Source organism: Solea solea, chromosome 18 (assembly GCF_958295425.1).
Source record: "Solea solea chromosome 18, fSolSol10.1, whole genome shotgun sequence".
Taxonomy (NCBI): domain Eukaryota; kingdom Metazoa; phylum Chordata; class Actinopteri; order Pleuronectiformes; family Soleidae; genus Solea; species Solea solea.
The window spans coordinates 15,655,107-15,668,864 of record NC_081151.1 but is presented as its reverse complement, the minus strand read 5'-3'; the positions used below and the strand labels follow the sequence as shown (position 1 = coordinate 15,668,864).

At 38.7% G+C, this 13,758-nt stretch overlaps 1 protein-coding gene across 1 annotated transcript in view; it reads right to left on the bottom strand.

Annotated features, from left to right (window-relative positions):
- Positions 1-2,495: 2,495 nt before the first annotated feature.
- Positions 2,496-13,758, bottom strand: part of daam1a (dishevelled associated activator of morphogenesis 1a) — a 70,144-nt gene continuing 58,881 nt past the window's right edge. The window contains exons 17-26 of the mRNA XM_058615269.1: positions 13,234-13,331; positions 10,348-10,432; positions 9,618-9,724; positions 7,643-7,731; positions 6,254-6,422; positions 5,968-6,075; positions 5,353-5,413; positions 5,127-5,261; positions 4,078-4,248; positions 2,496-3,548 (exon numbers count right to left, since the gene is read on the bottom strand). Of these exons, the coding sequence (XP_058471252.1) occupies positions 3,354-3,548; positions 4,078-4,248; positions 5,127-5,261; positions 5,353-5,413; positions 5,968-6,075; positions 6,254-6,422; positions 7,643-7,731; positions 9,618-9,724; positions 10,348-10,432; positions 13,234-13,331 (1,218 nt within the window). The 3' untranslated portion in view covers positions 2,496-3,353. The remainder of the gene's footprint in view (positions 3,549-4,077; positions 4,249-5,126; positions 5,262-5,352; positions 5,414-5,967; positions 6,076-6,253; positions 6,423-7,642; positions 7,732-9,617; positions 9,725-10,347; positions 10,433-13,233; positions 13,332-13,758) is intronic.

Sequence of the window (13,758 nt, the reverse complement as noted above, 5' to 3'; positions counted from 1 at the left end):
GCAGAAAACATGGATGTCCCAGCATCTCAGAATAAGAACTTAATCGATATATATAAAGATGACCTTATCCAAATTTGCATGTCATCCAGATAGTGGCATTGGTGGTGCTAAAAGATTCATCATCCATAAAAATCTGACAAATCATAAAAAACCTAACATGTAGATGGTGGTGATGTTTTCCATCAAACAGAGGGAACTGGCTGCTTCGTCCACCACCATAATACACTGAAAGTAGCCTGTAGAGCTGGTTGAGGAATGTAAATGCCAACACTTTCAAAACCTGCTAAAACTCACCTCCAACCCAGAGAAGATCCTTGAGGAGAATGTCAGGAATCTTCTGGAGTCCTCTGGAGCAGGTTAATTTGGAGCAGCTAGAAACTTCTCAGATGAAAGGCCTTCTCAATACGACCCTTTTATAGATCTTCTGACACACACACACAGAGGTTTTTTTAAGGACTCTCATTGACTACCACACATTTAGACAGCCCTAAACAACATTTTTTTCTAACCTTAACCATAATAGTGCACTCCCCGGATTGTTATGAATTGTAGTTATCCATTAATCCAAAATTAGCCTGGTCAGCTCTATGAATGCAGCCATTTTGGACCACCATGTTTTTACAACAGACCACAATTTACAAACTAAACATCTTTTGATGGTAACTGAATCTCAATAAATGATGATACATTTTGCGTATTGTACCTTAAATGCTTGAAAAACAAAAGAAACTGACACATTAAAATGCACACTTTTTTTATTTTACCCAATGGCAACAGCAGAGGCCTCTCTACAGACATACACACAAAGGATAAATTATTATTAATATATATATGTATATATACATATATATATATTTACATTTTAACAAAAATCAATGAACTCTTAAGTCCCTACAAAAATGACTCATCAGAAACAAGCATCCTAATGGAACAGAGAAGCCATGTTGTTATGTAAACGGTGACAGATTACTAAACATTATTAACGATGGAAGTACAAACACAGCCAGATTAATACTGGTCCAGGGGACTCCCTTCAACATATCTAACACTAAACAGTAACTTAAAGGTTCAGTGTGGAGGCTATAGTCGCTACTAGTGGTCAGCTTGTAAATGACCCTTCACATCATCCTCCTTAGCATGTAGGAGACTATTGTTTCCCTAAATGGCATAAAAAGATGGAGGGCCTACTCTTTACACTTATAAACATATTATTACAATTATATGCCATTTACATGAAGAGAGCTCCCCATATCCTACAAAATAGACCTTTAAATAATAACAAAAACTTGCAAATATTGCTGTAACACATCCGTGAAAACATTGACAAACTATAGCAGCTGATAAATAAGCCTTTTTTGCAAGGCTGTTATTATTTTAAACACCTGATTATTAGATACAATAATTATTATCCATCTAATCAATGCAATATACCCCAAACTTTTTTTTTTTTTTTTTAAATATCTTCAACTAAAAACAAGAAGTATGCATATAAATATTGCAGGATACTATTATGCAGAAATAAAAGTTGAATGCCAAAGTGTAGAATGAACGGTAAAACAGAAATCAGGTGTGTGTTTGCATAGTTACAGGGAAAATCTAAGTGATCACAGTCAACTGTCAGGACAGAAAAATACCAGGTTTGAACAGGGCCTTAGCCTCAGTGCTTGTATGGTAGTGTAAAATGCTTGAACATATGCATACTTTACATACTGTATATACAATCAAGAACCATGTACCACTGGTGTGGATTTAAAATAATAGTTCAGACTGTACTGGTGCAGGGAGGTGTGCAAGTTATCATAGATTTAAGATGTAGTATGTAACTTTTAAAGCAGCAAGTTTACTTACTGATTACTACTTTGCTGATTATTCCAAGCCTTTTCTTTTTTAAATGGTCTCTGTAGATAAAACCTTTCATGTAATAGAGCTCTAGGTGTATACAAAGAGATGATAAGTTTTCCCTCCATTATGAACCACCCATGTCTGGCTGGCTGGCGCCGGATATGGACGTGAAATCATGTCAGAGATTTGACATCAGTAAGAGAATCTCAGCACAGATCATATCATATGCACACTTTCTGTCAAAGTTGAACATTTTCAACTCAAATAAATGGAGTGAATGCTGCAAAAACACAACTGGTGAGCCTTTGTTAAGTGACTTTGTATTTTAATTTATTTTATTTCATTTTATTTTATTTTATTTTATTTTATTTTATTTTATTTTATTTTATTTTTAATTTTAATTTTAATTTTAATTTTAATTTTTTTATTTTTTTATTTTTTTTTATTTTTTATTTTTATTTTATTTTTATTCTATTCTCATTTCTTAACTGAGCTGTTGTGAATGTGTGTTTCCCCCTGGGGGAGGAATAAAGTTCAATTCAATTCAATTCAATTCAATAAAATCTGTTTTACCTTGTGCCCCTGCTGACAGCCATGTTTTGAGCAAGAATGAGCATCCTAGTCTCAAATGCTCATCAACTACCGTCTGTGCATTGACTTTATATGTTAACTTACCGTGCAGCTTTACAGCTATACTAGTAATGTGAGACATTGAACTTTAGGTTCAGGACTTTACCCCACTTTTGTGAAACATGAGTGAGGCATCTCACTATGGTGAGATACCAAAATGAATGTTGAAAACAACATCACACTACTACTTACTTTCACTTACTTTGACAGTTTTACCAACTACTGTCAATGAAAACAAAAGTCAGCCTGAGAAGACGCAAGATATCACTAGAACACGTCTGTCTTTAGAGATTTCACAAACGGGGGTGAAAAATGTGTTGAATCGTAACATAAAAAGAGGAGAAAACAGAAACAAAAAACAAACATTTTTACTTGAATAAACAAAACAGATCAGTGATTGTTTTGTCTGTCTCCGTTTCTGTTATGGTATAAGTTATTATATCTGTGGGAACACACAGTTGGTGTAGTGGTTAGTTCATAGTATATGTATAGTACATATGCCAGGCCTCTATGTGGCGTAACACCGCTACACCAAAAACAGAGAACATGTTATGTGGAGCGTGTGCATAAAGCACGCATGCATGCTGTGTGTTTGTTATTGTAGAGATTTTCCCACTCTCTGACCAGTTTTCAAATGGATAAAATGCTGATACAATAAAAACAACTTAAGTGGGTTAACCTTAACTTGTTTTTGTGCGTACAGCCCCTTAAGCTAGGCTAGGCCTCTTTTTTTAAGAGGTTAAAATCTGTTTTTCTTTGTGTCACCACTAGTAGCCATGTTTTCACTGAGTGTGAGCCTCTGTGTCTGAAGCTGAACAGCGACTATGCTCAGCATAGTCAGTGCCTCATACGTTTGAAGTTAAAACAATTGTTTCCTGGTATTAGTTCAGTTTGCCGATAGGCCTCTCCCGGCTGTTTTCGAACAAGTTGTGCGTGCGCTGTTTCCTGCGGTTCATTTTGGACATGTCCCTGTCAAACACCTCTCCAGAGCGCAGAGCTGACACCAAGTCGTCAAACTCGCCCTCTTCTTTGTTTGCTTCAGATTTCTTGGCCTTCTGCTCTCTGTCTCTCTTCAGCTAGAACATGCAAGAGAAAGAGTGGATGTTTTACATTTTATCAGTGAATTAATGAGGTGGATGTTATAAGTAGAACAGGTTTCATTATGTTTTTTTTTTTTTTTTTTTTAAATGAACACATCCAAAGTGCATCACCACGATTGGTAGGGTAATGCTGCATTACATTTGTAGTTGGAACTCATGGTCATGGAGCATTTCTGAAGAGGGACTGCCCGCTGACCTTGGGTTTGGAAATGGAGCAACCTCAGTAGTACTGTTTCATTTTCAACAGTAGACATGTTGCTACTGTTTTTGTGGGCAAAATACCACAAAGAGCGACTGGTATTGCTAACAATGGCTAGCCTGAGATACATTTGCGTTTATTTCCGAAAATGTTCAACTGGAATGCGGTGAAAATTCGCACTTCTGACCTCTGAGTTTTGATATAAATGGAATGCAGCATAATTCAAATACAACACAAGTGTATTCCACACACCCACTAATGCATACCTAGTGTATGGCCCTCTCTTATCTGTTAAGGTTTGCTAACCTGTGCCTCCATGAGTGCCCTTTTCTCCTCCTCCTCCTTGGACCTGGCCATGTTCTGGTTGTCATGTTTGGCCTCGGAGAAAGCTGTAAGGAAAGTGTCGAAGATCCTAAAGAACTCGTCTGGCAGCAGCTTGGAGGAGTCCTCTCCGAAGTGTCTCAGTGCTTTCCCAAACTTCAACAGGAGACACAAAAGATACACATTTAAGTTGTAAAGTTGGTTTTGTTCTACATAAGGAGAAAACACGGCTCTCATCACATGGGAGAAACATAATGTTTAGGGCAAATTGGAGTATTAATCAGCAACCCATTCATCTTCATAAATCGATACTAAATGTGAATATACAGAATCTGCCGGCAAGTTAAGCCATTTCTGGCTTGACTAATCACATTTGAGCTAACTGGTAAATGCTCTGTGTAAAGAGCAAAAGAGCTGGGATGAATTTACAGAAATACAATGCCATTCTGCTTTTTAATTATCTGTATCCATATGCATATCAGTTAATAGAGATTAGCCAAAACTTTAATATCGTTATGTAATAAAAAAAATGCTGAAAAATAAAACACACACACACACTCCGGATCCGGACTGCATTCCACCCTATTAGTAACCTATGCTTTAGAACTTGATAGTGCTATCTCGTATATTTTGAAAACTGGGTTTTCACCAAACAGCATTGCCTTGACAGCAGTGTTTGGTCATGGGACAGGGAGTATAAATTGTCCGGTCTGCCCCAAACTTTGCATGTTGGAACAGAATCCTGGCCTGAAGACACCTACTGTACGTACATGTCAATACTGTGACTCTGTAGACACAGGAAGTGATGTAAAATATGTATGCAGCTCATCCGTTGCCGCACAAACATACAACAAAATGACATCTTCCTCGTCGTTTTCTAAATAAAAAGCAATGCTATGTGCAAGCTAAGTCCAAATGTGTTATTTTGTGACTTTGGCTTTTGAAATCCTTTGTTCAGATTTAGCTCCTAAAGAGCTAAAACTACAAGAACACACATACACACACACAAAGAACAGATACTGTTGCCCACTTACCAATTCCTTGGCCTCAGTGAGTGACTCCTCTACCTCAGAGAAGCTGAATGAGGCCACAGTGATGAACTGACTGACCACAGGGACAAACCTATCAGCAGGAGAGTGAGAGGACTGAGCCTGCTGGAACTGCAGCTCCTGGAGATGGCAGCAAGATGTCACACACACACAAGACAAGACATATGGACACTGAAAACTGAAAACTTTTTAAATGTATTATGTCACTTACTGCCTCAATACTCTTTAGGCCAGACCTCAGATTTCCAATGTCCTTCTCCAACTCTGTCATACTGGGAAGACAAAGTTACACAAAACACATGGTAGTCAGAATAAATAAGCTTTTAAACATTTTTAAACTCTGGCACTCACTGGTTTTACTAGATACTGATATTTGACCTTTGATGCTGTTTAATGTGACCAATAAATACACATTTGTGAAATAACCAAGCTCTACTTTTAGCATAATAATAGATTTGGGGACAACATTTGAGAGAAACAGGCCTTTCGTGTGCACAGAGGATATTAACTCTTTGTACTTAAAGGATAGTTCAGTTTTTGTTTGTTTTTTAATAGCATGTTTGCCACTTTATTTCACATTTAACAACCCTTTCACAATACTTACTAATTCCGAGGTCTTCCTTATGGAGACAAAAATCAAGTCCCCGTAACATAAATTATTACATTTTAAGGTGAAAACGTGTTGTATGGTAAGGTTACTAGTAGTTAAGGTTAATGTTAGAGTGAGTCTCAATGAAATTATAATAATATATGTCGATGTTATGTCCTGTGAAGTTATGGAAACCAGGTTCTGTGTGTGTGTGTATGTTTGCCACTTCATTCCTACTTGACTTTAGCAGCTTCTGGCACATTCTGTAGCTCGTCACTGAAGGTCACTAGCTTTGGAAACTTCTTCTCCAGTACGGAGATCATGTAGTGAAGCAGACTGACGTTTCTACAAAGACACACAGCACACAGTTAAAAGTCCGTCATTCATCACTTTGCACTTTTAAGCCATTTTCTTTACTCCAGGAGACAATTTGGACATGACTATGTGAATGTAAGTCAGCATATACGTGTATGTCCTTTATGAAAAAGGCCAGTCACACAAAGACAATGCATTGTTTCTCTACCTGTCTATGCTTGACTTGGTGTCAGCTAATTTGTTCAGACTGGAGACTTTAAATCCATAGGCATTTCCTCGTTGTCCTTTGTTCATGTAGTTCCCAAAGGCCAGAACCACCTCGAGGAGTTGACGTAGTCGCTCACTCTGCAACACCTCTCTGGATGCCAGGCACAGAGCTGAAACAGTAGAGGAAGAACGAGAGGCTCACTAATCAAGACAGTCATTTGTGTTAATAGTCTGATGCCGATCAACAATGACTATGATTCACTAGAGCAGTTTCCTGTTGAAAACAATGACATAAAGCAGTGAACGTATTCTTAAAATATCGCAAACTTAAGCAGACACAGATTTAACTTGGTGAGTCTTTTGTTAAGTGGCTAAGACCAGTTTTTTTTCTTACATTTCCACTGGCAGCCATGTTTTTAGTGAATGTGTGTGCGTGCATAGTGCACTGCTTCTGCTTATGCAAGCGAAGTCTGCTCTCAAAGTTGAAATCTGCATGCACAGGAATAGAATAGCCTTTATTGTTGAACGAAATGTGTTTGCCTTCCAGAGGGCATCTATTTAAGAGGAGTTCTTTGGTCGACCAGACTTTTGACAGTTTGGGGGTGGAGACCAAGGAGGGCACCGGCCCTCATATGATTGGTCACTTTCAGTGTGACCGCACTCACAAGGAACTTGGTCAGTTTTATTAAGTAACATTGCATATTGTTATGTTACGTTGTTAAAGCTAACCTAACTATTGACTGTACTGGCAGAAATGGCATTTTCCCAAAGTAGCATCGTGGTTGTATCCACAAAAACCAAAATGTGGTGTTTTGAGATTTTCCCATTCTGGACATTTTCTTGCACACTTTAATTGAACTACAGCAACAGTCCGACTACAACAGGCATTCAGACAACTTGCCAAAGACGTGGAGGAGAAAATCAATTTATTGGCTAGTGTGTATTGAATCAGTTTCCTTTTTGACCTTTACGTTACAGAAATATAAACAGTGAACGATGAGAGGGACAGTAAGATGGATAGAGCTGTGGTCCTGTATGTTTTGTACCTGCTGTGCATTTTATTCGTGATACAAATTAGATTGAGCATGACTTAGTCGGTATAAAGAATATTGAATCAATAACTAGTCCTAATCCCACAACAGTTCATCCACCAGTATTCCACGAGGAGGTGGTCATCTCTGCTAGTGAGGTAGGGAAGTTTGTTGGTGAATAAATGTCCCCCCTAAAGTTGGAAAAAAGACGTCTCTGACAACAGCTTTGAAGATACAGTATAAGAGAAAACAGATGTCTTCAAACACATCAGTGTGTCAGACCTTATGGGTTCAAATGTAGCCCTGTTGTCAAACAGTCTTCAATATAAAGTGATAACCTTCAGAGTGGAAGAAGTTACCTTTTATTTTTGGCTTGACCTCAGCCACTCTTTCTGCAAACTTCTTCTTGAAGTAGAGAGTATGCAGTCTCTGCTGATAGTGGTTGATTCTGGACACAACAGACACAAAAACACACACAAAAAAATCAAAAACTCTTTTAGATGTTGCTGCTGTTGTTGTATTCGTGCAGGTCAGTGTTTGAGAATTGTCAAGTGTCAATTCAGAACATCATACAATATTATGCAATGGAGTTTTATGATGACATATTGTTAAGCAGAGTAGTAGATTTCAGATGTTCTACACTGTCTGAAGTTGCTGAGAGGTGATGGACTTTCTCTGTGGGGCGATCATAGAGTTAGGAATTCACAGTGTATTTATTTCCTGTGCACCAAACCATTTTTATGTTAAAGGGGACATATTATGCAAAATCAACTTTTTAATCATTTTAATACTTATATTTGGGACTCTGGAGGCACTACCAGTCGCCAAAGTGTGGAAAAAGTATACTCAGTCCTTTTTTCGTGGTCCCCCTTAGTTTAAGTTAAGGCGATAAAACACTCGATGTTGAATTCCCTGCGCTTATGACGGCAGCATGCGCATTTCACCGCGAATGTTACCACCCCACCAGTAAGTTTACTTTGAGAGCTCCACCTTAGCTCCACCTTGTCCCTATAAAATGCAAGAGTGCAGGCAAGGAGGAAGAGCGGTATTATGTCAACGCGGAGGGACAAGTGTGCTGTTGGTGGCTGCACAGTGGAGCACAGTGTTTTACACAAACTTCCAGCCTCAGAGGATTTTATATATGAAGCTAATGTGCCGGATAAAGTCAGCAAACGTGTGTTTGTGTGTTCACACCGCGGTCGCCGTATTTAGTCAGCGACCGTATTTCACTGACGTACAAACACACACATTTTTAAGAAAAGGTCAAATAGAGCTCATAACTGACCATTCTGACACGTCCTATTTAATAATATTTGTTCAATACGTCCTCCATGACCGGAGCACAGACTCAGTCTGATACAGTCACATACAGCGGCAGCTTATGCAGCTCGCTGCTGGCGATCAGCAGTGGCGATCAGCGGTGCTGTCCCTAAGTGTTTTTAACTGATTTACAGTTCAGCAGTGTTCGGCTTGATCCTTGTGTCGAATCCTTGATCCTTGTGTCGGACGTCTCTTCATGTGACGGCACTCTCGCCGTTGTTGATATTGTCAGAGAACTAGTGGAGGGAGGGGGAGAGGAATGGAGCGGAGGGAACAGGAGCTGAGTGAGCACCGTATAAAGGACAAATCAGAAACCCCCTGGAAGAAGTGGGTGTGTGTTTGCACGTGTCTCATTTGCATATAAAGGGACCATGCACAAAACCGAGCGTTCTGAAAGGGGCGGTTTTGGCAGGGTTATTGAACTGCTATGGTGCTTCATCCTTATGGTATTTTGACCAAAGCATGTCACAGACATGTTCATTAGGACACCAGGGAACTATTTTAACTTGGGAAATAGGGTATAATATGTCCCCTTTAAATTGCATGAGACACCAAAGCACACGGAAATGCTGGAGGAGCCTCGTTGAGAGAAAGAGGGAGGGAGAGCGATAGGGAGAGTAAGCGTTAAATAACTTCAACCCGACCAGCTAGACATCAAACATCTTCTGTTTCCAGCTTCTTAAACACGTTTTTGCTGTTGTCACAGGATGTCACACACAGCACCATTTTTCACAAGACGTAGGCCCAACTATGCTTTGTCACAAAAACACACTTGAGAAGTGACACAGAATGATGTGTGAAACCAGGTAAAATTTTGATCTTTAGCATCTTTAGCGGTGCTGTGTTATCTTTGTCTCTGTCTATTCTCTCTGTTGTAGAGGATGGCTTGAGTCATCAAAGACTCAGATCATATTTTCAGCATACTGTGTCAGGTGTCTGCAGCTTGTTGGAATTAGCTGAAAAACTTGTCAGTGGAAAATCATGCAGTGTGAACCAAGCTCAATTGGTACTTACCTGCTCATGTCATACAGGAAGCGGTCAGATCTGGCCATACGGTCCAGCTCATGCTTGTGTTCTTCCAACAGTTCAATGTCACTCTTCTCAGGAACATACTTTAAAAGCTTCAAAAGCAAAGGCACACATGTGTAAATCAATTTGCCTCTAATAAATGATCAGTAACTACTGACTTCCTGAATGATCTTATCTGTCTTTGTAGTTTTTAAATTTGAAGTAAAACCAGGCTTGGTGGTCCCTTAGAGCAGAAGCCTCCTGTCTCTACCATGTTTTCAGGTTAAATATTTCCTTACACAGCCAGATATAGCTGCTTTTAATCCATCCCATTCATGTAGTAAACACACATGAATAGGGCTTGGGTACCTTGTTCAGGAGCATCCAAGCCCTAGACCAGTCCCCAGATTTGAACCAGTGACCCTTTGGTTGCAAGCCCAATTACTTTCTACTTGGCCTACTTGGCCACTGACTGAAAATATTTGTCCCATAAAAATGACACATCAGATATAAAAACAGTCGAGATGTGAGATGTTGTTATTTTCATTAATGAATGTCAGATCATTATCTTATTATCAGACATGAGCTGAAATGTGTCATAATTGCTCAGTGTGTTGTCTAACTAAAGTAATAAAAAAAAGCTCCTAAAGTCATATTTAGTTTTATGTAACTTCATATTATCATATCAATATGGTGACAAAGAAAGATTTCCAGCAAGTGTGAATTTTAATGGTACCTGCTCCAGCATGTCTTTAGGTAAATCCTCCTGTTCATCCATGTTCAGGATGGCATGGCGGATCTCCTCATTGGTCAGCTTCAGCCTGTCACACAAACAACTGTCAGTTATGTTTTACACATTATTTTTTAAAGTACAAGCTGATATGGATGCAATTGATGACTTGGTCCTAATGAAAACTATATCTTTGGTAAAAGAAAGAAAGAAAGGGTGTTTTGTCAAGATTTCTAGTTTAAGTTCTAGTTCTACTCCTAAAATATTGTTATAGCTATTTTGTCATGATCTGTCACTTCTAAGTATCTTGTTTTGTTTCTCCCTTCATGTTCCATGTCTTGTCTTCCTGTTTTATTTTGAAATCACTCACCCTTGTCTCTGTTTCAGGTTCCTGTCCACCCACTTCCTCGTCTGTGTGCACCTGATCCCTGATTGTGTCTACCACACCTGCATCCAATCACTCCCTAATCAAGCACTGCTTATATTCCCCTCTGGGGCTTGTCTCGTTGCCAGTTTGTTGTAGTTCATAGCTCACGTTCCAGCACTCTTGTTTCACAGCCATAGTTTAGTCTTCTCGTGTTTTTGAACCTTGCCTGCCTTTTTCGACCTTGCCTTTTTGCCTGACATTTTTGTACCTCTGCTTGATCTCTTTGACCTTCCGTGTACCGAACCTCTGCCTGGAATAAAACTCTGTTACTGACTGAATCGTGTCCAGAATCCTGCATTTTGAGTCCCTTCTGCTTTGCCATAGTTAATGACATATTTATGAGCCTGTATTGCTGTAAATTGAGTCTATGGATATATGATTATTAGTGATGGTGAGATGAAGCCTCATGAGGCATTGAACCACTTGAGCCAATTGGTTCGAGAAAGGGTTCATTTCTCGAAGCTTCATGTGCACACGAAACCACCTACTGGCCAAGTGTATAATCACAGGCAGCTGTATCTGAACCACATAATGTGTGATGAATTGAATTTTTGTGTCTGTTAGAAATGACTATGAATTACAAAAAATGTATGACCAAATAATTTCTGTACATATGTGTTTAATAAATTTTTTGAATGTATTCTGTGTGTGTAAGTCTTCCCAAAATGGTAATATCATAATATGGCAGGTTGTGCAATGTTTTTCTGAAAATGGCATGGGTGTAATCAGGCAGAGGACAGTGAAAGTGCTTGTGGAACTAGGAAAAGGGCACAGATGATGCTTGTGAAACTTGGACAATGATGAGCCTCGCTGGCTCCATCCTATATCACCTATCCTACTCTCCTCCCTCTCCTAAATCTCTATCTCTCCCTAAACTCTCCAAACTATCTCCAAACTATATAAACGCTGTCCAAACTCTAGTATCCAAACTCTCCAAACTATCCAAACTCTCAACTGACCGCAACTCTCCTTCAAAAACCCACATTTTGAATGGAGCCTATATAGGGGTCTATATAGCTGTAAAACCTCGCGCTAAATCTGAACCACTTCACGAAGTAATCACGTGGTACAGCCGGGCAGCGAGGCTTCGGACGTCATCATTTTTGGCTCCTCCCCTAAATGAAGCAAGCCTTGATACGCGCATCGCGGAAACGCCCCCTCCCCTACTCGGCACACGCTTCGAAGCCTCGAAACGGAACGTCACATCACTAATGATTATGTCTAGTAATATTTGTAACTCAGATAATGTACTACAGCAAAATACAATATATATTTCCAAAATATTCTTCTCCCACCATCTGCAGATTTGTTTGGAAGTTGTATGGAACAACAGGAGGGAGAGACCTTAAATACATATATCTCTACTTTATGTAACATTTAATAAATGGGGGTTTAAATCATCCAGAGCTTTTATAAACAATTAGGCTGTCTAACTGAGGTCTGTCATAATCATCCTCTTTGGACTAAAATGCAAGGACATGGTCTAAAATGACTCTTTTTTCACACATATGGTTTGATATCTTCAAAAGAGCCATATTCTCTATCACAATATAGTCCAATATGGGATAATCATACCTTCAGGAAATCAGGAAATGCTGCCAACATTTTCTTAATGAGAATAAATAATAAGACAATGTTTGAATCAGTCAAAGATTCAAACATTGTTCTGTACCTTTGACTGATTCAAACATTGTCTTAATATTTATTCTCATTATTATTACAAATTTGTAAACACTTATTTTTCTGTAAAGCTGCACACAGTAAAGCACATGTATAATGCCCTCCAAAAGTATTGGAACAGGGAGGCCAATTCCTTTATTTTTGCCATAGACTGTAAACATTTAAAAAATATATATCAAAAGATGAACATTTCAGCTTTTACTTCCAGGTATTTACATCTGGATCTGATACAAAACATATGGGATAGCACCTTTTGTTTGAACCCACCCATTTTTCATGTGAGCAAAAGTATTTAGTTGCAAAACTCCTTTGTGCGTTCGGGGTCGTTATCTTGCTGCATGATCAGGATCTCTGAATCAGTTTGGTTGCATTTTTCTTTAAATTGGCAGACAAAATGTTTCAGTCGAGTTCATTCTGCTGCTGCCATCATGTGTTACATCATCAATGATCATCAATCAACCTAATCTGAACTGGTGACCTTCATGCTGTGAGGCAACAAGGCTATTGGCCCGAATTGATGTTTTATTAGGCTATTATTAGTGTTTTTTATTCTTTACATACAATTCATGTTTATAATGTGCTGCTAATGCTTAAACTTTGTACTGCGATTGAACAGGACCTGAGAAAAGCTGACTTTTCACAAATTTACAAATGGTATAATGTTTTACAATAAAATGCTAGGTTAATGTTCAAGGTATCCCTGTAGTTAAAATCTGAGTACCGTGATTTCCATTATATTTATAGTTTGAGTTTTCTCTCATTCTGCAATCCGAACACACACTGACCTCGAGAGCAGGATATTGCAGTTCTGTGCCCGCCGTCCATCGATTACTGACAGCTCCTTCACCTTCTTAGCAACAGTACGATCATCTTCAGTATCTTTCTATTTAAACAAAGCAAAGAGTCACAATCCAACAACACTTGGCAGGTAAATCATGAAAATATCATACTCTAGACCAGCCATTCCCAAACTCCCAAAGTGCCGAGGCCCACATCCTCTGAGTTCCACCCAAACATTAAATCATGACTCTGATCAACACACAAGACTAGGTTCAATAATTCCTATATATATGTTATTGTTTTTATGTGCGCATTGGATACAAAAATTAATTGCACATAAATAATCAGTCCACTTAACTTTCTGAACTTGCATATCTTTCAACACATGCATGTGGTTATAACATTGAGTTCAAATACTGAAATGTTAGGCCTGTATGCAGATCAGCTGACACTGATACTTACACAAAGAAGAGCTATCTGCTATAGTCTATAGCTATATCATTTATAAACACCATGGCTTTGCTTTATTC